The 26,877-nt window shown below is 38.3% G+C and overlaps 1 protein-coding gene across 1 annotated transcript in view; it reads right to left on the reverse strand.

The window, feature by feature from the left end:
• FAM13A (family with sequence similarity 13 member A) overlaps positions 1–26,877 on the reverse strand; it is a 265,769-nt gene that overhangs the window by 33,462 nt on the left and 205,430 nt on the right. The window contains 4 exon segments of the mRNA XM_015250473.3: positions 6,407–6,449; positions 6,834–6,910; positions 18,656–18,842; positions 24,313–24,492. Of these exon segments, the coding sequence (XP_015105959.2) occupies positions 6,407–6,449; positions 6,834–6,910; positions 18,656–18,842; positions 24,313–24,492 (487 nt within the window).

The following is a 26,877-nucleotide window of genomic DNA, read 5'->3' on the forward strand; positions in this document are numbered from 1 at the left end:
AGCTCCCTGCACTAACGGGGCTGAGATCGAGTGGAACAAGCTCAGCCCTGCTCAGTGGAGCTCTGAGGGCCGAGAATTCTGCTGCAACACTGGACCACATGGTGAATCTCTACGTTCAAACAAGTCTGGGAGGTAGGGATGCAGGAGAGGGAGAGTGCCGCCCTGGGTGGGATGCGGGCATAGATAACAGTGATAAGATTCTATTCTTCTAACACAGAGAATCAGGTCAACATTTTACTAGATTATTCAATAATGATATATGTCACATATTATATACATGTAATAGGACTGTCTATTCTATGTCAAGTGCTAAAGGTACTGGAAAAATTTCAGCAGACAAAATAAAGTATCTGCCCTAATGAATCTTCCATGAGGGGCAGTTAATAAAGAAGAAACAAAGTCAGGTAGTGATATGGACTACAGAGAAAAATAACACAGGGTAAGGAGAATGATGGAGGTAGGGGCTGAGGACTGCTATTTTATACTGGGTGGCCAGGGAGGTCCTTTCCAATAAGGTGACATGAGCAGAGATATGAAGGAGATGGGGAAGTGAGCCTTCTGTGGGAAGAGGATTCCAGGAAGAAGAGCAAGTGCAAAGGCCCTGAGGCATGGTAATCTTGTATATATCTATCTGAGGAAGAGGCAAAGAGGTCACTGCATCTGGAGTCGAGCAGAGGCCAGTCAAGGCTGCCATATACGGGTGTTTAGAATGAGCACTGTGCCATGTATAACCGGGCATCATCCACACTGTAGACTTATGTTAACTTACATGAGCTTCTGGACTTCCTGGCTGATCTCCTGCACAGCAGTGGAGAGATGCATCCTACTTCAACCCACACCAGCCTGCACAGCCATGGACACACGTGGCTTGGTTTACTCACCAGAGCATCCACATGTTCGGCCCTACTCTGCTGTGCTCTGATCAGTCCCCGAAGCTGCTCTTCTACTGGCCTGCTGCATCTGGAGGCCTGATTCCCAATTTCTGGGCCCGCTGATCTCTGAACCTGACACGGTTGCCCTGCCTGTGGTTGCAGAGTGGGCTGCTGGTGTGGGCCCAGGGTCTACGTGCATATGGAGCTAAGGATGCTGTTCAGTGGCTGTTCAGGCTCTGAAACAACAAACCGCTCTTCCTCCAAACATTCATCAGCCTTGTCTGGGTGAGACACCTTTCTGGGTTGTTCCACGCCCTCTAACAGTGCTGATCACACAGTCCCGTACCTGTCTACTTGTCTGTTTCTCCTACTAGGTCACTAATGTTAAAATGTCAAGGACATTCTTACATACCAAAATATTTTTGGTTTCAACTTTTGTTGTTTATGCAAATTATATCTGCAGTTAAATCAGAGAGTAAATACATTAACTTCACAATTTTCAATTCAGAGATCCTTATGCTGTGACGTCACACACCAAATCCTCACCAAAAATGCTGTACCATACGAAAACACACTAAATGTTCAGGTCATGAAATAACCTGAGTGTCTGGCTCTCAGGAGAGACAATGTGGTATGGCAGATGTGGTTTTAGAGTCAAAGACTGAGTTTAAATACCAGGGGGCCATCTGCAAGATCTTAAATGAATAAACTTCTTGGTATTTGAGCTTCTTTTTTGTTCATCCATAAAGTTGTGAAGATCAAGTGAAAACTATGTGGCATAAAAACAACTGGCCAGTAATAACAGTATAAGAAATACTAATTCCACTTATATACTACCTTCCTTTTCCATTCACTCATTTGGCAAGTGTTTTTTTTTATTTTATTATTTTTAAAATTTTTATTTATTTTAATTTTATTTGGAGGGGGGAGGTAATTAGGTTTATTTATTTAGTTATATTTAGAGGAGGGTGCTGGGGATTGAATTCAGGACCTTGTGCATGGTAAGCATGCACTCCACCACTTGAGCTATACCCTCTCTGGCAAGTGTTTATAGAACACATACTATGTCCTAGGTACTGGAATTTCAGGAATTAACAAAACAGGGGATTTAATGTGGAAGGGCCAAGTCACATGCCTGTTACAAAAAGAAAACACAGGGTGCTAGGGAGCAAATAAGAGAGCTCACCTTGCCTGGGGCTGCAGGTAACAGTCCATGTTCAGGTCCAGGAGCCATTAACTACCAGTCCGTCCACCTGATCCTTGTTACCACTGGACCCTGTCTGGCTGGGCCTGGTTTTTCCCATCCTGACTTTATTGACCTGCCCCTTCTCTGGCTTCAAATCACTGGTGCATTTCTGCTCCATCCCTTCCCCCTTTCTGCACAGGATATGGCTAAGCAGCTGCACCACTAGCTCCCTGGAGCAGGACAGCCATATCTCAGAGAGCCCTGTGGAGCACCGGGTGCACAGGAAGGGGCCTCACAGAGTTAACAGAAGAGCCGCATGGAAGTATAAACATTTACTGTTTGGCCTGACAATAAAGGAAAATGAACAAAACAAAGCCCCCAAACTCATGTGAATTGCAAAGCTTCCATAGCCTTTCAAGACTGGATGGAACTGGAAGTGAATCTAAACAAAGAGCTTTTTAAACATTTCTGGTTCTAATATTAAACCAGCAACAAAACCCTAAAGCTTCTGTGAAATGCAGTGAAGTTGAAGTAACAGAGTCATCCATTTCATAAATGCTTGTTGATGGGGATGGTTCAGAGTTTATCTCCAGCCTCCTCAAGGCAAATGAAAGCCTGCACTTAAGCTCTTGTGATAATTAATATTAATTCTCATGCTTGATTAGAACGTCTTATCTTCTCTTCCCCCTGCTTCTCTCGTTTTTTGAAGCAGGATAAGAAAAAGGGAAATAGCCTTTTGTTTATTATGAATGTCTTGTTTGTTATCAAAGGTATGCTTCTAAGCTCTTCTAAGCAGTAGGCTTAGAAAGCAGAAAGAACAGAAAAACATCTTCAAAGAATTTTAACACTTCATTAACCTTATACTTCTGACCATGATGACCTCTCTCAGATAATGTAATACCCTTCCATGTAGGTAATAATTTTTACCTATTTTGCTTTTTTGACAACAAGATTAAGTATAAAGTTATAACTGTAATATTCTCGATCTTATATGGAAGTATTAAATATTTCCACAATAGAAAGTAACTTATCAGAAGGAATCAAACTGAAATGTAAAGTATAAACTACATTGTAAACAGAACTTTGAAAATCTGTATTTCCAGTGTTTTCTTTCAGAATCTAGAAATTGCCAGGTTTTTTTTTTTTTAAGTAAGAACATGGTTTTTTTGTGGGGGGAGGTAGTTAAGTTTACTTATTTATTTATTTTAGAGGAGGCACTGGGGATTGAACCCAGGACCTTGTGTATGCTGAGCACATGCTCTACCCCTGAGCCCTAGAAATCTACCACCCTCACCCTAGATATTGCTAGTTTTAAAGATGACCTCTGTCCTGGATACTTCCAGTTGTCAAGTGAGTTTGAGAACAAGAGAACAGACTCGGAACTCCACATGTTCAGGGAATAGGGTGCAAGGCTCTTGCGTATGTCATATGTCACCCAGCCCAAACAGGATATTTTAGTAAAATGTCAGCCTTGCCAAAACTTACCGAAAGAAATCATACTCAAAAGTTTTGGCATTTTGAAGTGACGCTAACTTTTTTTCCCCATTGCCAACGTGTCACTAAACAAATTTTACTACAAACCACGTAAGACTCAGATGAAACAGAAATGAAAAACTCTCAGTGACTGTCAGAGATCTCAGCAGACTCTTTTTGGATCAAATTAATTGCGTAATTAAAAGAAATTAAAAAGACATGCAACAAAGGATAGGCCCTGCTTACTTTTCAACATATGCATTCAAACAAAAACACACTCGAGGCTGCAAAATGATTATGTAAAAAGTAAAGCCCCAGTTGTGTTTGTATTTGCCTTTGAGCCGCAGACTCTAAGACCAGCCTCCCTCTGCCTGTGGATCCCTCTGGGGAGCATTTCTGAGGCTGAAAGTTAATGCTCCTTATTCTAATGAAAATACTAGTCAAACAAGAAAGACAAACCACCTTTCTCCAATGGCTGTCATTTGCTGTGTTATATGAATCTGGGAGTTTACAAGGAAAATTTAAAGGGCAATATTAATGAGGACAAAATCTGCCTTAATGGAAAATAAAGTTAGAAACATTATCATATCCATTCACGGTGGGCATATAAATTTTAGCATCTCAATCTGATGCTGTAGGAGACTTGAAATAAAATACCAGTTAAATACCTAGAATACCAGAATTCTAGGAGGGGTAACCAAAGTCTAGACTTACTTTCCATCTCTGAAATTCAGGAATTACTGTGGTATTATCAGAAAACCAGATTAAGTACTTGGGTTGTTTAAGTTCTAGAAAGTGTAATATATATATATAAAATATATATAAAAATGTATATTTATATATTATATAATACAGTGTATATATAGGATATATATATGTAGGAAATTATAATACACTGGAAACAAGGGAAAGAGCTTTAAAAATGGAAAACAGATCTTTTCACAGTCCATTAATAGTAAAATATATTTCTTTCAGTGAAAGAAACACATGCCTTCATGAGCAGAAACAATCCTCACCTTGCAGAGTGATGGCTTTTTCCCCTCCTTTGGAGCAGTTGTGAAAGAACGATGACACGGGGAGCTTAGTCCAGGTTTTAACTCACTGCCTAATTTTATCTCCTAGCTGAAGCGATCACGATGACAATGAGTATTAATAGCGCGGGCTTTAGGAGCACCAGCAGTGGGCTGGGTGCTGATTGGTAAACGCGTGTGGGCGACACATGTAAGAACAGGTCCTGGCCCGTGGAAGAAAGATTTGAGATTCTTTCCCCGTGATGCATCCACAGCCCTGGGAGCTGTCCACAAAAACACCAAGACACACCGAGTTCAGCACAGATTCGGTTTGGGTGCCACTAGGAATTTACGAGTTCATGTTGCGAAGTTCACCCGCAAAGGTTGCTCTATACACTTTTATCTCAGAAAGGATAAAGAGACATAAAAGGCAAGGAGTGAGAAGAGCTCTCTGGGAGGCTGGCAAAGCCATTTTCTTTACAACAATGTTCAACGGTATGGTTGATGAGCAGGTGCTCACTGTGTGCGGAGGGAGAGAGCAGAGAAAGGATGAAACAGCAGGAAAGTCACACCACACCATCATGGGGAAACTGTGCTCTGAAAAAAGGTGCCTAGAGACAAGACAAGAACATCCACTTGTTGCCTGGGTCCCCAGGAAGGGAGCCGAAAGGTGTTGGAAATCAGAGATGAAAGAGTGTCTTAGAAGCAGTGAAGTCTGAAAGAGGAAGTCTGTCCCTCCTCTCATCTGGCTGGGTTAATGAAGGAATACACACGACCAACTGCACACAGGAAATATGAGGAGTCTAGAGCATGGTGGGTGGAGGGAGTGTCAGGTGGCCATTCATTTCCAGCAATGTCATGCCAAATTTTACAAGTGTGTGTTTTTCCAAGAAGGGGGTCCAGCGCTTTCAGGTTCTTAATCTGCTAGACTGGGAAACTTCATGGAGGCAGGACCTGCAGCTGTTATGAAATCCCAGCTGCCAGCACAGGAGCTGTACATAGTAGGCAGGACTCAACATATATTATTGAATAAACACATCAGTCAGTTAGGTTAGTGCCCAACCAAGATGAGGAATCACTGGGTAGGGGGCAGTTCTATGTATAATTAATAGATCAAGAGTCAAAATCCAAGAGGTTGAGAAAAGCTTGAATTATTGCCAAAAAGAAAACTGATAATGAGATTGAAAGTGGGCCTGGGAGCTTCTGGAAGCGATGGGTTACACACACGGGCGTGAAATGAAGCTGAGCGCCCTGATGGAAACTGGCGCTGGGAGCAAAGGAAACCAAACACTTGGGTCAGAGTGGCGATGCCCTCAGAGGCCCAGGGAGCCAGGAGAGCCACCAAAACTTTAAGATACAGGTAACATAAGGGAGTTAGAATTTTTTTTGTCTGTTGTTTACTTAAAACGAGACACAAAACTCAGAAAATGAATTGGATTTCGTAACTTGAACTGATTTTATGTTAATTTGAAAATTAATGAGATAATCTCTGTGACAAATCCACTAAGACTCACTACTATCTATTTCAATCGTGTATAAATGCAGAGAATCACGGAAAATCAAACCAGTAGCTCTGGCTTCTTGTTTTGTCTTGTTTTATGGAAAATCTAAGGAGAAGTCTCCATGCTATTACGCTTTATCTTCACAAGCAAAATAAAAGAACTTCACAAGCAAAAGAATGGTGTTCTTACGATTTCTCAAGGAATCTTTAGGTCTTGGTATCTGCCTTTCTTACCAGTCACAGTCCCGCCACTTACTAATAAGCTTATTGATCCCTCACTGATCAGCTAATGATGCTTCACAGGTACTCTCAAGAGCAGTGAACAGTCCTGTCACAATCACAGTCTTACTTGTTAGCGACTCACCTCAAAATGCTGGGCGTGTCTGCCATCCTCTTCATTTTCTTTGCTACAAACAACAGCAACAACAAAATGTCATAAGATGTCATTCTGTTTTATAACATTGCTTTTCATCCACTGAAATTATGATTTCATTTATTTTAAAAGTAGGCTCAGTAGCACAAAAAAGACCTTATGAAATTCAAAAACAAAAGAAAAAATTAATCAAAATAAAATAAAACCAGAAACACAAAACATGAACGTGGTTAATTGCCTTTAATAGCACCATGGTAAGAGTTTCCATTCTAAGCATTTCCTTGCTATAAAATACTGCTGGTAAATATATAGTCCTTTAATTCCATTCTTTTTAGTTCTTATAACACACATTGTGTGGAGTGAAAAAAAATCTATTCACATTCTTGTAAACAATGTTAGGAGAAAACTCTAAAATTACCTTTCATTGGACATCAGTTCAACACTGTCAGGTCCAGTCCTTTCATAAGATGGTGAGGTCCTGAGATTTTCCATATTCTGGAACAAAACAAACCATTGGTTGCCCAGTCGGAATGGTAAGAAATATGTAACACAGACCCTCCTTTCTTTAAAATAGAAAAATCAGATAATATGCAGATATTAATTAATTCTAGTCCTCAGATCCCTATCTTTGTTAAAACCAGTAAAATTATGACAGTTCATTATATGCTCTTTGCATAGAACCTTATGTTGAACTTTATCATCCCATTAACAAAAATACCTGGGCATTACAGAAATGGTCGTTGTGCTCTATAATGTCCTTCTTAGGTATGATCCACGTTTTGTAGCTAAACACAGCAAAACCCAGATTGCAGAATATCAGGGTGGCATTAGAATGAGAAGTCATTGTAACATTTACTGCATATTTAACATCTTTTCAGTATATATTACCAATATGATCTGGGGTAATATGCAGCTTATATCTAAGCTGTAAACTATCCATAAAAAGAAATAGAGTTAACTTATTAAGAACCTCTCTTTCTGTGATATTTAATATTAATCTTTATATTAGCCAAGATGGAAAAAATATAAACAGGAAACTTACTTTAAACAGCATGTATTTCAGCCTGACTGAGAGGGCTTAATGCTTATCAGGTGGCAGGCGTGTAAGGTTTTTTGACTGCCTCTGTGAAAATGGGCAACGGTTCCTAAGCACAACTGTACAACTCAGGTGAGTGAGCACAGAGTAAGCAAGCCATGTCCATGCAAGAAGATTACAAATATGCAAACGAGCACGTTTACATTCAGTAGACTCAAACACATAGCTGCCTTGGCGATTTGGACTCCAATTTCGTTGAACTCAAAGATTCACATCTGCATTAAAAGACCACCAAGCACAATCCACATATTCTGTGTTACCAAAATAAAGAGCACAAACTGAAGCAATGCATGTTCATCTATATATTTATAATCTCCCTTTATGAAAAGCCCGTTGGAAAGTAAATCTGATTAAGGTTCACAATAATCCCATGAAATTGACATATATAAAAATCTACACAAAATAAGCATATAATTAGAGTAGATAATTAATTTTTGCCTCGGTAGATGGCTTACCACTACAATGGAAGTTACTTTCCATTTATGGTGGTGTGGCCAACTTGTCTGTGATTCTTAAAGTTAAAACCCTGGGCCCCACCGAAGAATAAAAACAAAGCAAGACAGCACAGCATGACAGCTGTAATGGCAGCTCTGAAGTCAGAATGTTCGGATTTGAATGCTAGCTCCATCACTTCACCAACTGGATGAACCTACTCGACCTTCAAGTTTGCTCATTTGGAAAATGAGGACGGCAACAAGATTTCACACAGGCTGGTCACGAGAATTCAATGAGATAAAACATGTAAAGCACTAGAATAATTCCTGGTACATTTAGTGAATATTATGTGTTATTGTTGATGATATTATTTCTTCTAAGGCTGTGAAATACACAAGGAGATATCTTATGACTATTTGTCCACAGTTCAGATGACATCCCAGAAAGTGTAAAGAAAATGTTTGTGTCTGCCAACACTGCACACCAATTTACACACTGAGATGATTTACACAGATAATTTTAGAATGGATCTGAGAAATTTAAAAAACTGTAACGTTCAATTATATTTATATTTTATACCTCTGAAGTTTGAGTTAGAGGCCTCTCTAAAATGGCTTTCATTAAGCCAAAGCATAGTTGCTCTTATTACCTGAATGTAATCTTTCTGATAAAGAGCGCGATATCTATGACAAAGAATCTTTGTTCATTCTCACTGGTAATCTTCAATACATTATCGAAATCCTTAGTGTAAGATCTAGTGCAACAGCATTAGGTTTTCCTGAAGCTCTGAAACACACATTCCTAGGGAAAGCCCAACCCTCTACCTTCAGGTCATTTTAATACAGTGTCAGGGAAATACATTTATAATTATACATAAATGACTACTTCAGAAGAAATAAAAATCTTCAGATTAAGGCAAAGAAATATTCAGAAAGAGAGAACAGAAAACAGACTATAATAGCATTATATAAATTAAAAGATACTTCAGTTAGAAGAGTGTTAGAAGATTGATTTTTTTCCTAAACAGAAGGAAGACATAATCAATGTAGGTTTTGAGAATTACAGGAAAAAATAGTTCTGTTATACAATAGAAAGCTTTGTAAAAAGCAGTTGTGAGCTGTGAGAAAGTTTAGCTGATCTCCAGGGTTAAAAAAAAAACAGTGACTTCAACTTTCTTCCCCACCCCACTTTTTAAACAATGTTTGATCCATATGTTTAAGAACTCTCCAAGGAGCTAAGTTTTCAATAGATGCAAGTGACAAAGGGTGACTTTCAATATTGTTCAATATTCCTCTCTAAAGCTTTTATAACAATTCCAGTTTCCATGTTGGCCCCCACACATTTGAGACTACTGAATATTCACAGTCTGCTTTCACCAGTGTGCGAGGACATGGTGTTCCTTTGCTAGGGGAGCTGTGTTACCCCTACACCTTTTGGAAACAGGAGCATGTGAAGAATGTGTTACAATTGGCAACCTACCCTCATTTTTTCAGAATGAAACTAACAAGGGTAATAAAGGTCTAGGAGTACAGTAAGGGAAGTACCATGCCTGCAAAATGTTTTCTAGATTCTTCCATCCTTTGCCTAAGGGCTTAGGGAGGGAGGATGAAGAAATAAATAGATCAGCAATTCCTCCACTTCACTGAGATGGGGAGAAGAGGAAAATGGAATGTACAGGTCAAAATAACCCTTGAAATGCAGAAAGCTTCCACGGTGGGAGAAGTATGCTACTGGACTTTCAAATGCTCTGTAGTTGTTAATAGTGCTGGTCTTATGAGGAAATACTGACTCCATGCCTTCTGAAGGTTTTGAACTGTTTTAGGTCCCAAACACTCCTCTATGTGTTGTAAAAGAGTAGTTCATTAATGTTTCCATTTATTGGAGGCTGAAGTAATATAATTCTTATAAAAATGTTTTATTGCATTAACTTTAGTCTTCTAAAGTTAGGATCTTTTAAAGGTAATAGGTAATTTTAAGAAACAGCAAAGAACAGATTGTCTTTAAGTATAATTTGATTAAACTGCTTTTTGAATTGCATTAAAATAAACAGATAAAACCTAGTTGATAATCCATAAAGTTCCACCTCACAGAATCCCTACCAGTGACTTTCAAAACACACAGACTTTGCTATAATTTATTTGGACCATTTCTGGGCGTCAGAAGAAACTGAATTTTAAGATCCATCCTCCTTGATTATAAAAATGACGACCTCAAATCTATAAAGAGCAAAAGCCTTGAAAAAATTAGCTTTCAACTGTGGAATTTATTTTCAGTTCTGCCTCCCCCACCCCCTCTCTGTTTTTGGTATTGACAGCTAGGCTCAAAATCTGTTTGACCACTGAAGCACTTGAAAACACTCGGAGCAAAAACAAATTTGTCTTCTAAAACTGTAAAATGCTGACAAAGCCTTTACAGAGGACACTGAAAACATGCCTTCTCTCAGTACACAAACAGCTCAGTCTGGAGGCTGCATACTGCTAGTCACAACAGGTGCATTATTCTAACCTTGAGCTCTAACAGAAGGTGAATATTTGATATATTCTCAGTAACAAAGGATTAATGGCAAATTTGAATTTCTTTTTGTACTCTTCAGTACATTTTATGTCTTACCGCTTAAAATTATATATATTAATCTGTATTCAAACAGAATTCCTGGTACTGTCAGAGGACGCTTATGGAAGAGCTTGCTGGCTGTCCACCCATATCTATTCTACCTTCTCTGCACAGGAATGAAGGGCCATATGCCCCAGCCTCTCTTGCAGTTAGACAGGCCATGTGACTAAGTTCTCTCCAACAGGATGCAAGAAGTGTTATGTGTGGCTTCCAGGCCTGTCCAATAACTTATCTGCCTCACCAGGTATATGCTCGACACTCATTCTCTTCTTGTGAACTGGAACAGAGATGGAAACCACCCTAGGGCCCTGGAAGCTACTTGCTGAAGATGGCAGAGAGACAGCTGGCCTGGGTCCCTGAAACACTGCATGGAGCAAATCCTCTACTCCTGAGCCCTAAGCTCCTGCTTTAGATGGTGATGGGAGAAAGGACTTTTACAATGCTCAAGACATTGTGTTTTGGGTCTTTTGTTACTCTAAACAATATGGCAACCATTCATTCACTCTTTTTTTTTTTTTTAAGTGAAGAACAGTCAGCTACAAGGTGTCAATTTCTGGTGTACAGCACAATGATTTAGTCATCCATATACATACATATATTCATTTTCATATTCTTTTTCATTATAGGTTACTACAAGTATTGAATATAGTTCCCTGTGCTATACAGTAGAAACTTTTAATCTATTTTATATATAGTAGTTAGTAACTGCAAATCTCAAACTCTCAATTTATTCCTTCCCACCCTCTTTACCCCTGGTAACCATAAATTTGTTTTCTATGTCTGTGAGTCTGTTTCTGTTTTGTAAATAAGTTCATTTGTGTCTTTAAAAAAAAAATTCCATGTATCAGTGATATCATATGGTATTTTTTTTTCCTCTTTTCTGGCTTACTTCACTTAGAATCCAGGTCCATCCATGTTGCAGCAGATGCCATTATTTTATTATTTTTTATGGCTAAGTAGTAGTTCATTATATAAATATACCCTAACCTCTTTATTCATTAATGTTTTTAAACACATTTTGTGGGTGGTGAACGATGCTGGGCACTGGGGTACAATGGTGGATGGAGAACCAGACAGGCACAAGTCCTTGCCCTCGTTACTTTGTATTTTGGTTACTGCTCCAGCTGCAGTTTGTGACATGGTTAATGTTTTCTTTATTTCTAAGCTAGGTTCTCTCTGAATAGCCCTCACCACCCTTCGGCTATTAACCCAGTTGATGGAGTCATCCTTTCAAAAGGCATTTCAGAAAATGACTCTCTTCCTTTTAATCCTCTGATGGCTCCTCATCTCACTGAAGGTAAATGCTGAAGATCTAAAAACGGTGACAAAGCCGTATTGCTATGTCTCTAATCTCATCTCCTGTGATGCTCCCCCCGACCTCTGCTCCAACCACAGTAGCCTGCTGCTTATCCTCAAAAGCCTAAGGCTGTTGCTCCCTCCTCCCGGAGATTCTCCTGAGATCCTGACAGCTCACTCCCTCACCATCTTCAGGTCCCTGCACAAGTGTCATTGTCAGCAAGTCCTGACCTGAGGACCTCCACTTGGGAGACACCAGTCCTCAACCTCTCACCTCCCACCCACTTCCCAGCTTCATTTCTCTGCACAGCACGTACTGACATCTGACCATGTATTTTGTTTCTTATCTGTCTTGAGTATATAAACTTCAGGAGGGCAGGGAGTGTGTCTGTTTTGATCACCATTTGTCCTTAGTGCCTAAAATTATGCTTGTCATAGTTAATTGTTGTATCACTGAAAGAACGAATAATTTTAAATCAATGGCTCCCAATGCTAGGCCCTTTTATGTTAATCTGATGCCATTCAGGTAATCACCATCAAGCAGTTTTTGACCAGAGTTCTTGCTGAGTTATACTGCATTAAAAACAAGAGTTAAAAGCTTCTAAATTAGGTAAATGATTGTTTTCCAGCAGCAGGTAAAATGGCTTGGAGAGGGGACAGGGAGAGAGTGGAGGCATGAGGACACATTAGGTGGCTGTTTTCATATTCCAGACTAGCTATAGAAAGGGCCTCAGCTATGCAATGGCAACACAAAGGGAAGAGGGTGGCAGGCATATTCTTAGAGTAGAGACACCTCAATTTGTTATATGATTGAGAGGTTTGAAGAAGGACTGGGAATAAGGAAAAGGAAAGGACTTAGAAAATGACTAAGATGATGATCTGATGAAATCAGATGGGTACACTCAGTGAAAAAGAGACCAAGGAGAAGATGATGAGTGTGATTTTAACATACTGACTTTGAGGTATGATATAAGGAGCACTGCAGTTAAATGTTGATCTGGAAATCATCTGTAGAGAGGTGACATCTGACACCATGAAGTAGAGAAGCTCTCACTTGAAATGCTGAAGGAAAAGAGACATGAGACAACAATCTGCATAGCATTTACATCTAAGCATGCTTTGCGGAAGATTAGCCAGTGAAGGACACAGCAAACAACAGTTATTGTGCTAAGGGGACAAAGAGAGGTCAACATCACAGAGGCCAAGGGAGAAAGAGTTCTGAGAAAAAAGGATGGAGTATCAAGTGCCACAAGGACTTATGGAGGTCAAGGACCAAGCAGACAATAGCACAGTGGTCTTAAAAGACCAGTTCCAACCCCATGTCCACCCACCGACACGGAGAAAGAAGTTTCTTCAGGGAAGTGGGGTAGGATCCGGATTACAGGGGTTGATGAGCAAGTGTGAAAAGACCTGGAAATGCGGACTTGTTCAAAATTTTTGATGGCACAAAACAAAGGGGAGAGATTGGACATCAGAGCAGAGGGAGCAGAGAGGAATTTAAACACATGCTGTTTTCAGTTCTTCCTGTTCTTTAGCACATTTCATTGCATTTAAATCTCACCAAAAAAAAAAAAAACCCACAAAGAGATATTAATGTTTCCATGTCACAGATAAATTAACTGAAGCTAAGTAACATGTTCACGTGACATACCTATTAGGTGATAAAGTTGGAAATGAAATTCAGGTCTGATTAGAAGACCTATACTCCTTCTTGGAACCCTGTGATTCTGGAGCGTGTACATGACAGTAAATAGATGCTGTTTATGATTAAGAGAGGTACTAGACTATGTTTTTATTTTTATACATTAAACGTAATGCTTGTTATAGAATTAGTATAATTTCCCACATATTCTTTGGAGTAACAATTACCTCTAACACTACTACCACCATCATAATATAATCATACAATCACTCTTAGGTATATTTCCTTTGACTTTTTCCCAAGGAACGAACATTTAAATACATATCTTTACACATACATATATATACATGCATGCACCATATACACTGCATCATAACTTACTTTTAACACTGAGGGAGAGTATCATGAAATCCCAACTCCACCACTTACGTGTGATCTTGGACAGCTGTTTAACCTCCTGTGCCTCATTTCCTCATGTTTAGACTGAGAATATTAATAATAACTACCTTATGGATTATTGGGAGGCTTAAAGTTGATAATATATGCAAAGCACTTAAAAAACTCCTTGCCAAACATTTTTCATTTTACTAAATAGTCTTCAGAACCATAATTTTAATTCATTGCATAACACTATGTTGAATTGACATACAAATATTAGTTATCTGGTCTCCTACTTTTGAACACTTACATTGGCTCTAATTTCTCAAGATTATAGATAACCACGTGGTGAGCAAATTAATACTTATTGTCTTTTCCATTGTTAAGATTGTGTCTCTAGAGCAGAGTGGCGGAGGAAGGATTATTGGATAAATTGCGTGACTGAGTCATGGCTTTTGATTCAAGCTATTAAATTGTGCCCTAGAGAGAACGTTTTTAGAGACAGAAGCTTTTTCTAGGCCAACAGAAACGTGCCAATGGAGAGGAAGCAATGAAAAGTGTACATGTGTGTGAGCGTCTGTGTATGTTTGTACATATGGGTGGGGAGATGGATGGAGAAAATAGAATTTCCAAAGATGCTTAACCTCATAGGTTAACCTCCGAATTTAGAAAAACCACTTTTATCATTTGAGCAGGTGAGAAAATAAAATAGGTGAAGAGCTAGAGATATTTTGAAGCAGGTGTGAGGGGAGTTGCTAAAACACAAGTTGGCTGTCTTAGCTCTTGAAAATAAGTCAGGGGACGAGGTTTTCTTCTGAGAGAGACTGAAGAGCACAGGTGGGAGGTAGCAGTGTAAAGCGAGGGGAAATGGTTGGGACCACGGCAATAACTGCAGATGAGGCAGGACACCGAATGCCAGCCACTACCATTCATTTCTATTCTATTTTCTAATGATCTGTAGTCTCTTGGTCTCTGCTGGTCATGACAGCCTCAAGAGGTAAAAGATCTTAAGAGGAAGCACTCAGTCCCCACTTTAGACTCCCAATCTGCAAGATGCCTTTTCAGGTCTGCAGCCTATTCCCCTCTTGAGCAGAGTTGTGAGCTGATGCAATCCCTGTGAAATGACTACTTATGTTCTTCAGTTCCTCTCCTTTGATTTTCTCTGGAAAATGGTTTTGCTCATGTCTCTCCACCAAAATTGTTCTTATTAAGTAATCTCCAGCTTTCTAATTTCAGTGGTCAGGCTCTCAGGCTTCTACTTGGCCAACCATTTCACCCTCTTTCCAGCTCGAGATACTTAACTTCCAAGACACCAAACACCTCGTTTTTCTTCTCCTTTGCTGGTTGTTCCTTCCTAAGTTTCTTCTCCGGGTACCTTCTCATCTTCCCGCCCCCTTTATGCTGGTATGCATCAGGACTCACAGTCCCTGAGGTCTCTTCTCTTTTCTGTCCACACTCGCTCCCTCTTGTCTCATCCAGCATACTGTCTTTAAATATCCTGTATCTGCTGATGACTTCCACACTGTTATCTCTAGCAAGGATATCGATATTCCCCCTAAACTCTCTGCCCAGAAATCTGGTCTCCATCCTGATATCTCCTGTTAGATATTTGATGGGCAGCTCGATCTTAACATGCCTAACACTGAACCATGATATCATCACCCAGGCTTCTGTCATCTCCATCTCAGTAAACTGGCAACACGAATCTTCTCATTGCTCAGCCCAAGAGCCATGGGGCTTCTGTTACTTCCATACCCCACTGGTGATGTCAGGAAATCCTGTCAATTCTACCTTCAAAATATATCCAGAATCCATCTATTACCTCATGACTACTGCAATACATACTTGAGGAGGACCCATTTCAGTCGATGTGCACAACGCCCCACTGAGTTGTGCATTGTAGCCTGCAAGGCAACGTGTGCTGGCCTAAGGTGTGGTATCACCTTAGTTCAAACTACCATCAGTGCAAATCTAGATGACTGCAATAGTTTTGTAACTAGTTTCCCTGCTTCTGCCCTTGCCTGTTTACTGTCTGTTCTCAACACAGTAGTCAAACCAGTGTTCAGGAGGTCACATCACTGCTCTACCTACAACCCTCGAGCAGATTCTCATCTCACCCGGAGTCAAGGGAAGGTCCTTACAATGATTCTATGAGGCCTGACTGCATCTGCCCTCGCCCTTCCATTACCTCTTTCACTTTGCTCATTCTCTTTCAACCCTAACAGTATTCTTGTGGTTTCTGGAACATTCCAGATAAATGATTGTCTTGGGGTCTCTGTACCTGCTATGACAGAATGGCTTGCTTCCTTACTTCCTCTATGTCTTTATACTCAAATGTCAAATTCTAGGGTAGTCTTCCCTGATCACTCTACCTATTTATTTTTATTGAAGTACAGTCAGTGTACAATGTTGTGTCAATTTCTGGAGTACAGCATAATAGTTCAGTCATACATGAACATACATATATTCCTTTTCATATTGTTTTTCATTATAGGGCACTACAAGATATTGAATATAGTTCCTCGTGCTATACAATATAAACTTGTTGTCTGTCTATTTTATATATAGTAGCTAGTACTTGTAAATCTTGAACTCCCAATGTATCCCTTCCCACTCTATTTAAAATTGTATCCTCTGCCCTCTCACCATTCCTATCCCTATTTCTTGCTTTATTTTTCTTCCTAATAGTCATCACTATCCAATCTATTTCATGTTGTACTTTTCTATCTTGATTATTATCTGTTTCCCTTACTAGAATGTAAGCTCTAAGAGGGCAGTGATTTTTGTTTGTTTTTCTCACAGCTGTATCCCCAGGGTCTGAAAGACATTTTCCAGCACACAGAAGGCATATAATTATTTTTCTGGCTACAGAAACAAAAGCTCAGTTGGCATATAAAGAACTTGAAATGGAGTGGGAAAAGGTTTTGGAGAAGAGTGGGAAAAATAAAAATTCAGATGCACAACTTCACTGTCAGGACATAGTCTAAATCCTAACCATTGTTCTGTTCCCTGACTCTTTGCTTTGTGGTTACCTGTGAAGGTGAGATTTAAAATTCATGGGATATGAGTCAGAAAAGATCTTGGAGAATACCCTCACTTTACAGATGAGGAAGTTTTTCTTCTAAGTTGGCAGGGTTTTACATTATTTATTGCAGTAAAGACATGGTCCACTAAGCTCAATGATAAACATGTGACCTGCACAATCCTGGAATGTGGAAACTGGCAGCTAAGGTGGGGGCAAATCCTGCCACAGACAAAAGACCAGAATGGAATTAGGCTCTCTCATCCAAATGTTTTTAAACAAAGACTATGTCCATATGTTTACCAATCAAACATATTCTAAGGAATAAAGGTACCCGTCCACTTTTATTAGCTACTATCACCTAGCTAATTTAAGATACTATTCCTGGTGGAAAAAAAAATATTGATGGGTTAAGTTCATTTTAAAAGGGATCTAAACAGAGAAGTCTATTCTTTTCAAAGCCAAGTGTCAGACTTTGAGTTATTTCTCTTCCACAGATTAGGAAATCGTGGGCCAAATAAAGAGCTAATGGAATTAGCATCATTTAATTTACTATAAAATGTACTTTTCCCACCAAATAAGAATTAAGTTAGTAGTGAAAAACACTGACTGTATAATGGTTCCAAAGCTCACATTCTTTATTTGGAGAACTGTGTCAGCCATGGGTCTCAGGTGGGTGATTGCCTCTGTTCGTCCTAAGTGATCAGTTTATTTCTAGAGACAGGGTATCAAGACATTTGGGGGAAGATGGAATAAACATGCTTTCCCTAGATTTGCATTTATGTTTATTTTATTTAGGGCAAAATTGGGAATCTTCTCTGATTACATGCAGAAATTGACAATGGGAAAATAGGTGGCCTGTAAATTTTACTAAATTTATGGAAAACCCAGCATGGAGCTAAAAACCTGCTCAGAGATAAAGTACAACAGAGGCTTTATACCCTGGGAGAATGGATATTACCTATTTTTATTAGGGACTCCATGCTATATTAGAAAATTTATCTTCAGGTTTTTTTTTTCTTTTTTTTGGTTTAATTTCTTAAAACTAAAGAGAATTAGAAGACAGACTTTGGTTCTCACTTTTCAGAGAAACTGAAGTGTACATAAAAAAGGATTATGCATATTTGTAGTTTAACTGAATAAATATTTAGTTATTGACTAAAACCACTTGTAACAACTTACATATCAAATTAATGATCCAGGTCTAGGGTAACTGTGTAGGAGATTAATTTTTTTGTTTCTCATCAATATAGGAAAAAATACTATAGAGTATAGTTATGAAATTAAATTTCTGAACACCAAGAAAATTTCTGAACACAAAGAGTTGATCCTCTTTTCCTGTATTTTTCTTTCACTTCAAGTTCACTCATTAAATTTTTTTTTTACATATTCATATAGAAAAGAAAAAATGGGGAAAAATAAGAAAAAGTGCTCTATCAATAATTTTATTTCAAAAATAAAGTTTAAAGACACTCAAAAGAATGAGATAAAAATCAGACCAATCTCAATAACATGGAAATCAGAAAGTGCGGTGTTCCTGGTTCCTTTGGCAAAATGTAATCTTTCTTGAACTTGGTTTTTACTTTTGTTAAAAAAATAAAAGTGTGCATATTTAGTAGTTCTAAAGTCTCTTTCAAAACTCTTGTTCTATAATTCTGTGAAACCCAAGACTGAAATTATTTTTTACAAAGCAAGGAAAAGAGATGTGATATTTCCTTACTGGCTACAAGTAAAAATTTTATAGAATTATTCACTTACCACAAGATCATCTTGATTTTCACTGGGCTCAGAAAGTCTGGAGCTGGATTTCTGACGTTTAGGCTTGCCCCTTTCTCCAATGTAACCAGAAGAATTTTCATGTAATTTTTCCACTTCCTGAGTATTCAAAATACATTCATCAAGGTTGTTGAATCCAGAAGGAATATTTTCTTTGTTGATAAGTCCCCTTGAATTAAAAAAAAAATTTAACTTAATTTTACTTTAAAAGGTAAAAGGGACATTTTAATGACTCTGCTACTGTATCACACAGTCAGAAGGTGCCTAGAAATTCCAGGCTGCATCTTTGATCAAAATCTGAACAGAGTGCTACTCCTGAGACTGCCTGGTGCCAAATATATCACATTAAAAGAGGAATTATTCCTAGAGGCAAACTGGCAAGGGCTGTGTTTCTACCAACGAACAGCTTTTGCATTTGTACCAAAAATAATTTGTATTCAACCCAGGAGAACGGTGTAAACTTACAAAGGTTTTTTTCCCATTATTCACAGATTTTTATACACACACACACATCTCATAAATCAATACAACATATGATGAAAAATCTGAAAAGTAAATATGATATCTTTTTTTTTTCTAGGTTGGGACGTACTGATTTTCCCAATTAATAAAGACACATAAGCAGAGTGGAAATGCTTTCCTATACCTAAATCTGACAGCATTAGATAATCTTGATAGAAGTAGTATAATAAACACCATGGAATCTAAAGCATTATAATTGAAATATGGATTCATTACTTCCCAGCATAAGATGTTTCAGGATGTGAGGTTATAACTGGAGGTCCTTCATGACTTAGTTTTAGAAGTAGATGTCAATGTCATAGTTACAGAATTTGATTCATCTAATGCTCCTGAAATAGTTTTCCTTAAGTATTTTAACATTCCCTTTTAAGAGGTTTTCAGAAAATTACATTACTTTAGCAACATGTTTGTCTTCTACTATATCACAGAGCAAATCAAACCATCAGGGCAGCACTGTGGCTTGGTCAGGAACAAACGAATGACATTTACACTCCCTCCTGGTATGACCCTAAAGGTACCTCTCTCTCAACACTGAAAGCTGTATCTTGAAATAAATGAGCTCTAAAGAGTGAAAATAGGTGACTGTATTTTACTATCAATTCAATCATATTCTTAAGTGAAAGAAAATGTTAAATATTTACTCTGCAATTTAAATTCATATCCTTAGATAGGTTATCATGGAGGCAAAATTATGAATTAAATACCATAATATTTTCAAAGTTGTACTAACTTTGGAGATTTTTAACACTCCATATTTAATTCAGTCTTATCTTACATAACTTTTAATGTATAAGTATACAGATTTAGTAAAATTAAATAAAAGATATATGCAACATTTATAAGAAATGTAGTAAGTATAAAATAATTGAAGACATAAAGAAAAGCTGATAGGGACTGACAGATATATACACAGCACATACACTTTTTTTTTTAAGTTGAAGTTGATTTGTTGACACAAGTACAACGTTGTGTCAGCTTCTGGTGTACAGCGTAATGTTTCAGTCATACATACACATACATATTCCTTTTCATTATAGGTTACTACAAGATATTGAATACAGTTCCCTGTGCTATATGGTAGAAACTTGTTCCTCTATTTTATATATAGTAGTTAATATCTGAAATCTCGAACTCCCAATTTATCTCTTCTCCCCTCTATGCATGGAGAGCAGCGCCTTCTGTAGATGGCTGGATGAGTTTGGTCTCAAATTCACAATCCTTTGTTTTACTACTTAAATTCTGTTATTACTCTTCCTATTTTCCCTAAGTCCTGGGGTATACATTCAATTATAATTTTTTAATAGAGGAGTTTTTAGGTTTGAAAGCTGTTATGAACTAATTGTGCCTCCCCTCTGCCCTCAATTCACATTTTGAAGCTCTAACCTCCAACATGACTGTCTTTGAAGATAGGGCCTTTGAAGAGGCACTTAATGTTACATGAGACCGTAAAGGTCTAAAAAACAAAAACAAACAAACAAACAAAAAACAAAGCATAAATACAGGACAGAAATAGACTCATGGACAGAGAATACAGACTTGTGGTTACCGGGGGGGGGGGCGGGGTAGAGGGTGGGAAGGGATAGACTGGGATTTCAAAATTGTAGGGAAAAAAAAAAAAAAAAGAATGGAAACAGGAAAAAAAAAAAAAAGGTGGGGACTTAATCCAAGAGGTCTAGTGTCTTTAGAAGAAATGGCAGAGACACCAGGAGAGCATGCACACCAAGGAGAGGCCACGTGAGGACACAATCACTGAGCAGGCACTGTCTGCAACCAAACCAACCCTGCCAGCACCTTGATCTTGGACTCTCAGCCCCTCTGAACTGCGAGAAAATAGATTTCTGTTGTTTAAGCCTGCCAGTCCATGGTACTTGTTATGGTAACCCCAGAAGACTAACGCAAAAGCTACAATATTTTTAGAAATTAAAAGACCAAGATTATTTTCTAATCTTTTTGAATAGTGAATGAATGAGTGGAATAAATCCTGTCCAAATAAACACACGAAAATCTGATTGTGCAGTTGTCACGTGGAAATCCTGTTGTCCTCAAAGGAAGCTCTCTGCTCTTGTGTGAGTCAGTGCCTCTCAGCCACGGTACCCATGTGACTGTGAGAAGCATGGGGTACATGATCCTCTCCTACAACATTCTGACAGCTTTCAATCATACCTGACATCACTGTGACTTGATGTGAACTTAGGTCTCGGTGGCCTCCCACTTTTACTATCGAGATTTTATTTTTAGTTTTTCTTTCATTCAGAGTTTCCTCCTCACCCCTACATACACATGTAATGTTCTAGCAGTACTGAACTATTTATTATTCTCCTGAGATAGCATGCTTTCCTTTTTCCCTTTGCAGTAGGAATTTAATATAATACTGATATAACAAAAATATGCGTAATTTTCCAGTTCATTGTGTTTTGTAAGATTGAAACCATTTTCACTTAAGTCATGGTTTGCCTTTTTAAAAAAATAAGTTATTATGAAATTTTCAGACACAGAAAAACAGAGGGACTATCACAATGAACTTCCCTGTATTCATCACCAAGATTCAACATCATTTACATGCTCCTGACAGATGGTCAATTTTTTAATAAGAATTAAACTGAACCCTTTTGCATAATGAATATGTCCTTAAACTTTTACATTTTTATTGTAACAAATAATGATATAAGCCTGATAATGTTTCCTTATGGATTTAGACAAATAAGAAATCATGGGTAAATACTAAAATGAAGTGTTTGTAGTCTTAGTCTGTCTTCTACATTGCTTACATAAAAATCTGCCATGATGATGTTAGTACGGACTTTACTGACTCTTTAATCTCACCTTGAGATATGGGGACATTTATTTAAAGGATTTTTTTTTTAATGGTTGCCGCTCTAAGCTGTTGAAGGCAACATAATTGATCATACTACACTGGGTTTTTATTTTTCAAGACATTTTTTAACCATTCCATAGGGCTAATAGTTTTGCATAAGGTCTAGCTTTCCTCTTTCCTTATTTTTTAAGCAAAATCTGATGAAAATCTTAAACATGAATCAATTACGTATAAGCAAATACTGAGAAAAACATACTATAAGCTATCATAATGATTTTCAACCTTCTCACAATGGATGTCAGGTTAGTGTATCTCCTGGGGCCATACGGGGGGAGGACCTTCCTGGGGGCAAAAATAGCAGGTCCAGAGCCCTAACAGATAAGGGCCTCGCTCCTCCAAAGTCGTGGAGAGCTCAGAGCAGCTCAGTAGGGCCTGAGAGTTGGAGACGAACAATCAAGACCCGATAGTGACCAGTGTGTCAGGTTAGGAGGGGGCCTTATGACCAGGAGGGTGAGGCCAACAAGGAGCAGGTGAAGAGGACCCCTGAAAGCCCAGAGCACACACCAAGCAAAAGAGTAAGGTGAGACTGTAAGCTATTTTGGCTATCAACCCCAAGTTTGCACCCCAGGATTCTCTGACACAATGCACAGCTGTGGTTTGACCACAATGAGCAGTGAAAGGGGTATCAGAGAAGAAACATGAAATGGAAAGGCTGGATCTTCATGATCCACCTTGAGAGGATTATCAGTCTCCACTGTTCATTCCATCTCCTTTTGTTCCCCGATGTTGACAGTAAAAAACAATCAAGGTAACTTACACTAGCAACATCCTCGGACATGGAAAACTATATTCAAATTCTGCCAGAGAGGTTTACACTGGGTTTCGTATTTCTCTCCCTGTCAAGCCCCTGTTCACTTGTAACCTTACCCCTGCCATGCCCCTCCCTGCCTGCTACCATGCACCCACCATCAACACCACCACAGCTATCTTGATCCCATCCTGCTCACTGCTACTTCCAACCTCTGCTTCCATCCCTCTGTCCAAACAGAGGGTGGAAACACGATGTCATGACACACTCAGGATTTTGCAACTGCAAAGTGTTACATACTCTTTGGCAAAAAATGAGGCATAGGATAAGAACAGAGTTAAATGAATAATTGGTACTTGCTGTATAACACAATATAGGCAGTACACAAACTAATTATACTCCTAAACACTTTCTATAAAGCTTAGTCAGTAGCTGACTTTAAATGTTAATATCTCCTGTACTATAATTTTCCTATTTTCTAAAGGAAATATTACACCACTCCTTCCTATCCACCAGTTCCAAGACAAATGTTTTTTTAAAAGTGTTGCTTATACCACTTGAAAAGTTGGTAGGTTATATTATTGATACTGTTTTAATTCTAAAATAACATTTGTTAATACAGCTATTAAAATCTCAATAATGTGCAGGATAGAATTTACTTAATACTATTTATCTTACGCATCTTCCTTTAAGCAAAGAAAAGGTTGTTTTTTTTTCCATAAATATTCTGATGAAGATTATGAGTCCAGGTGAAAACGAATGCGGGGAACTCGGGTCTGGTTTAGACTTTGACATTTAGTAAGGACTTTAAAGTGATAACTTTATAGAGATTAAATGCTATAGTAGATAAAAATAAAACTTTCAGAAAAAATATGGGAACATAGCCTGTAATACATAAATTTATTTTCCTTGACTATTTAAATCATGATTGTTCAATAATGTGAATGGTAACTATCCATTTGTATTTTATCAAATCTTTTAATGCAAAATAAAGTTCATTGTAATACTATTCTTGAAATTCATGCTGAGAGAATTAAAATTAAAATTAGTCATTCTAATACTAAAGAACTCAAGCATTTACTCTTTTGTTAGACTTCAGCTCAACCTTTCTTGTACTAAAACATAATCAACTGTCAGGGCTTTACAGTGATAGTCTAGTTTTCAATCAGGTCAATATAGTGGGAAATCCGCTGGTTCATTCTTCCGATGGTTCAGGATCCCTCAAAATAAGATACCCATGAGGAAGCCACGAGATGTACCACATCAGCAGTGGTGTCCCACAACATACCACACCTCTAGATGAAACAGAAGTATGTATTAAATCATCCTTGAATTTCCAAATGTGAACTAGGTTTAGAAGGGTCAAAATGAAAACTTTCAAAGTTTTAACCTAAATACTGAAATGAGGGTGACTATAATACGGTCATTAGTTCGGGTGTGTATTTTTAAAAGAAGAAGGGAAACTGCAAACAAGAAGCACCAGTGCCAACTCACACATCTCTGCCGTGTCGAACTCCATCCTGCTCCTTGGACTGGCGTCGGCGCTGTTTGGTAGATGTGGACGAAGATGCGGATGATGCCCCAGATTCCGAGTCCTCTGAACTTTGGCTTCCTGAGCTGTTAACATCAAAAAGATGCTGTTCTACAGCTGACCGGATGGTTCTTTCCAAGAGTCTGGTAAAAAAAAAACAACACAGAGTCTATCAGGTAATCAAACTTATCAATGACTGCCTTTAAAAATGTGTTCCCGTGATTTTGGAAATAACAGCATTTCCACTGGAACATCTACTACAATTTCATGAGCACAGACAGAATACGAGGCATTAATCCCCAGTATTTGTACTGTGTGTCAAAAGCAAAAGTAAACTGAATAAATTCCACCAATACAACAATGGTACATGTCATTTTTGTGAGTCCAGGATTACTGAAGTCATCAGAGCAGGTCTAGCAACAGTTACAGGAGGCATTCAGGAAATAGGGAATGAGGAAAGTTTTTTTTTCCTCATAGAATAATAATGAACTTATTCTTACAAAGGCAAGTTTCCTCCAAATTTCATACCAGTTCTGCAGAGGAAAACAGTGTGACTTACAAAGCAAACTGGCACAAATAATTTTATGATGCCCGTTATCTATTCGGAGTCCCTTTAGGATAAAATCATATAGTGAATAAGGCTATTAAAAAAGAACACCTCACCAGAACCATTACTACTCGTAACAGAATGGCAAAAATCTTCCTGAACCTCCATTCAATTACATTGTGATATATATATATATATATATATATATATATAATTGAAGCTGTATTCATGCAAACACCCCAATATATATTACTGAAGATGGAAGGATATTTATTTTATTCAACCTGGGGTAAGCACAGGAGCTGGAAAGAGTGCAGGATAAGATAGATAAGGGATCATTTTTAAAGCTATATAATCTTTCAGTGTGTCTAAGCCCTCTTTTATCACCTCACTATTTCTGAAGAAGCAGACGTGGAAAAATTCTACACCGATAGTCCTCAAAGCACGTTTTCCTTCACTTAAAAAAGAATCACATCCAAACTCATTAAATTTGTATACATTAAATATGCGTGTAGTTTTTTGTATATCAATTATACCTCAATAAAGCTGTTAAAGTTTTTTTTTTAAAAAACCACACACAATTTTTTAAATGGTCAGGTTGGAAAAACACATTCAGTTAAATAAAATGGGTTTTGAAAATTTAAGAATGTTGGGGAGGGCTCAGTGGTAGGATGTGTGCTTAGCATGTACGAGGTCCTGGGTTCAATCCCCAGTACCTCCATTAAAAAAATAAATTAAATAAAGCTAATTTCCTTTCCCCCAACCAAAAAACTTAAGAATGTTAGTCTTCCAAATGTAGTTTTATAATAGACGCATAGTAATTTCATTAAAACTATTTTAAGACAATGAGCAAGTACAGTCTGACTTGGGCTTTAAACTCTACATCCCAGTGACTGGAGATTACCTAATAACAGCACAAGGGAATGTGAATTCATTAATATATCGTACATACCAAATTCACACCTTTTCCAAATGCTATACAAGACATGTAACAAGTAAAGGTTATTAGGAAATAAACAGGCAAGAACACGTCAGTCTTGGTATAATTGTGGAATCTCTTTAAAATTCACAAAGATAAAGAAAGGTCACACCTGCCCTCTTGATTGCCTCCTCACCTAACAAAGAGGAGGAAAAGAATCCCAATTCATCCTGTGGAAAAGATTCACATTCATACCAACTGGTGCTTCTTCTAATTCTTCTCTCTTCCTCTTCATTCACACCACATCTTCCCTCCTCTCCCACCTGATCCCTGCTGATGGAAGATGTCCCCAAAAAGCCCATTCCGGTCCCAGCAAGAATGGAAGAAGAGAGGTGGGTGCGAGAGACAATCTTTGAGCAACAAACTATACACAAATGCTTCTTTAGTGCCTAAAATATGCCAGGCACTCTTTTAGGTCTTAGGGCTACAGTTACAAATGGGACAGACAAGGTCCCTGTGTTTGTGAAGCTTATGTTGCTATGAGCCAAGATAAACAAAGAACATGAAACATGCAATTGCAGATAGGGATACATTTTCTAGAAACTAGAGGACAGGGTTGGAGACTGACTGTGGACAGTCAGGGATGGTGTGACATTTGAACAATGAGGTTAAATATAAGAAAGTAAATGGCCAGGCAGATAGACAGCCAGTATGAGAGCTCGGAGACAGATATGTTTGTCATTTTCCAAAAACAGAAAAACAGGTCATGAGGTTAAAGCACAATGAGCAATCTGGTCAGAGAGGTAGGCAGGGGGGGCTACCTGGAATTCAGATTTTATTAGTAGTCTTAGGATGAAAAAGATGATCTGGACATAACAGAGCAGTGCCACTGCCCTGTGGAAAAAGGACCCAATGCCATCACTAATTTCCTTCTTTTTCTGGGTCCCTATCAGACTGTCAAATTCCCAAAGGCAGAGCCCAAGGCTTATTTGTTTGACATTAGACACCTAGCACTGTGCTTGGTATATTGCAGGCACTTGATGAATGGAGGCTGATTAAAAT

This window comes from Vicugna pacos, chromosome 2, assembly GCF_048564905.1.
Source record: "Vicugna pacos chromosome 2, VicPac4, whole genome shotgun sequence".
Classification (NCBI taxonomy): Eukaryota; Metazoa; Chordata; class Mammalia; order Artiodactyla; family Camelidae; genus Vicugna; species Vicugna pacos.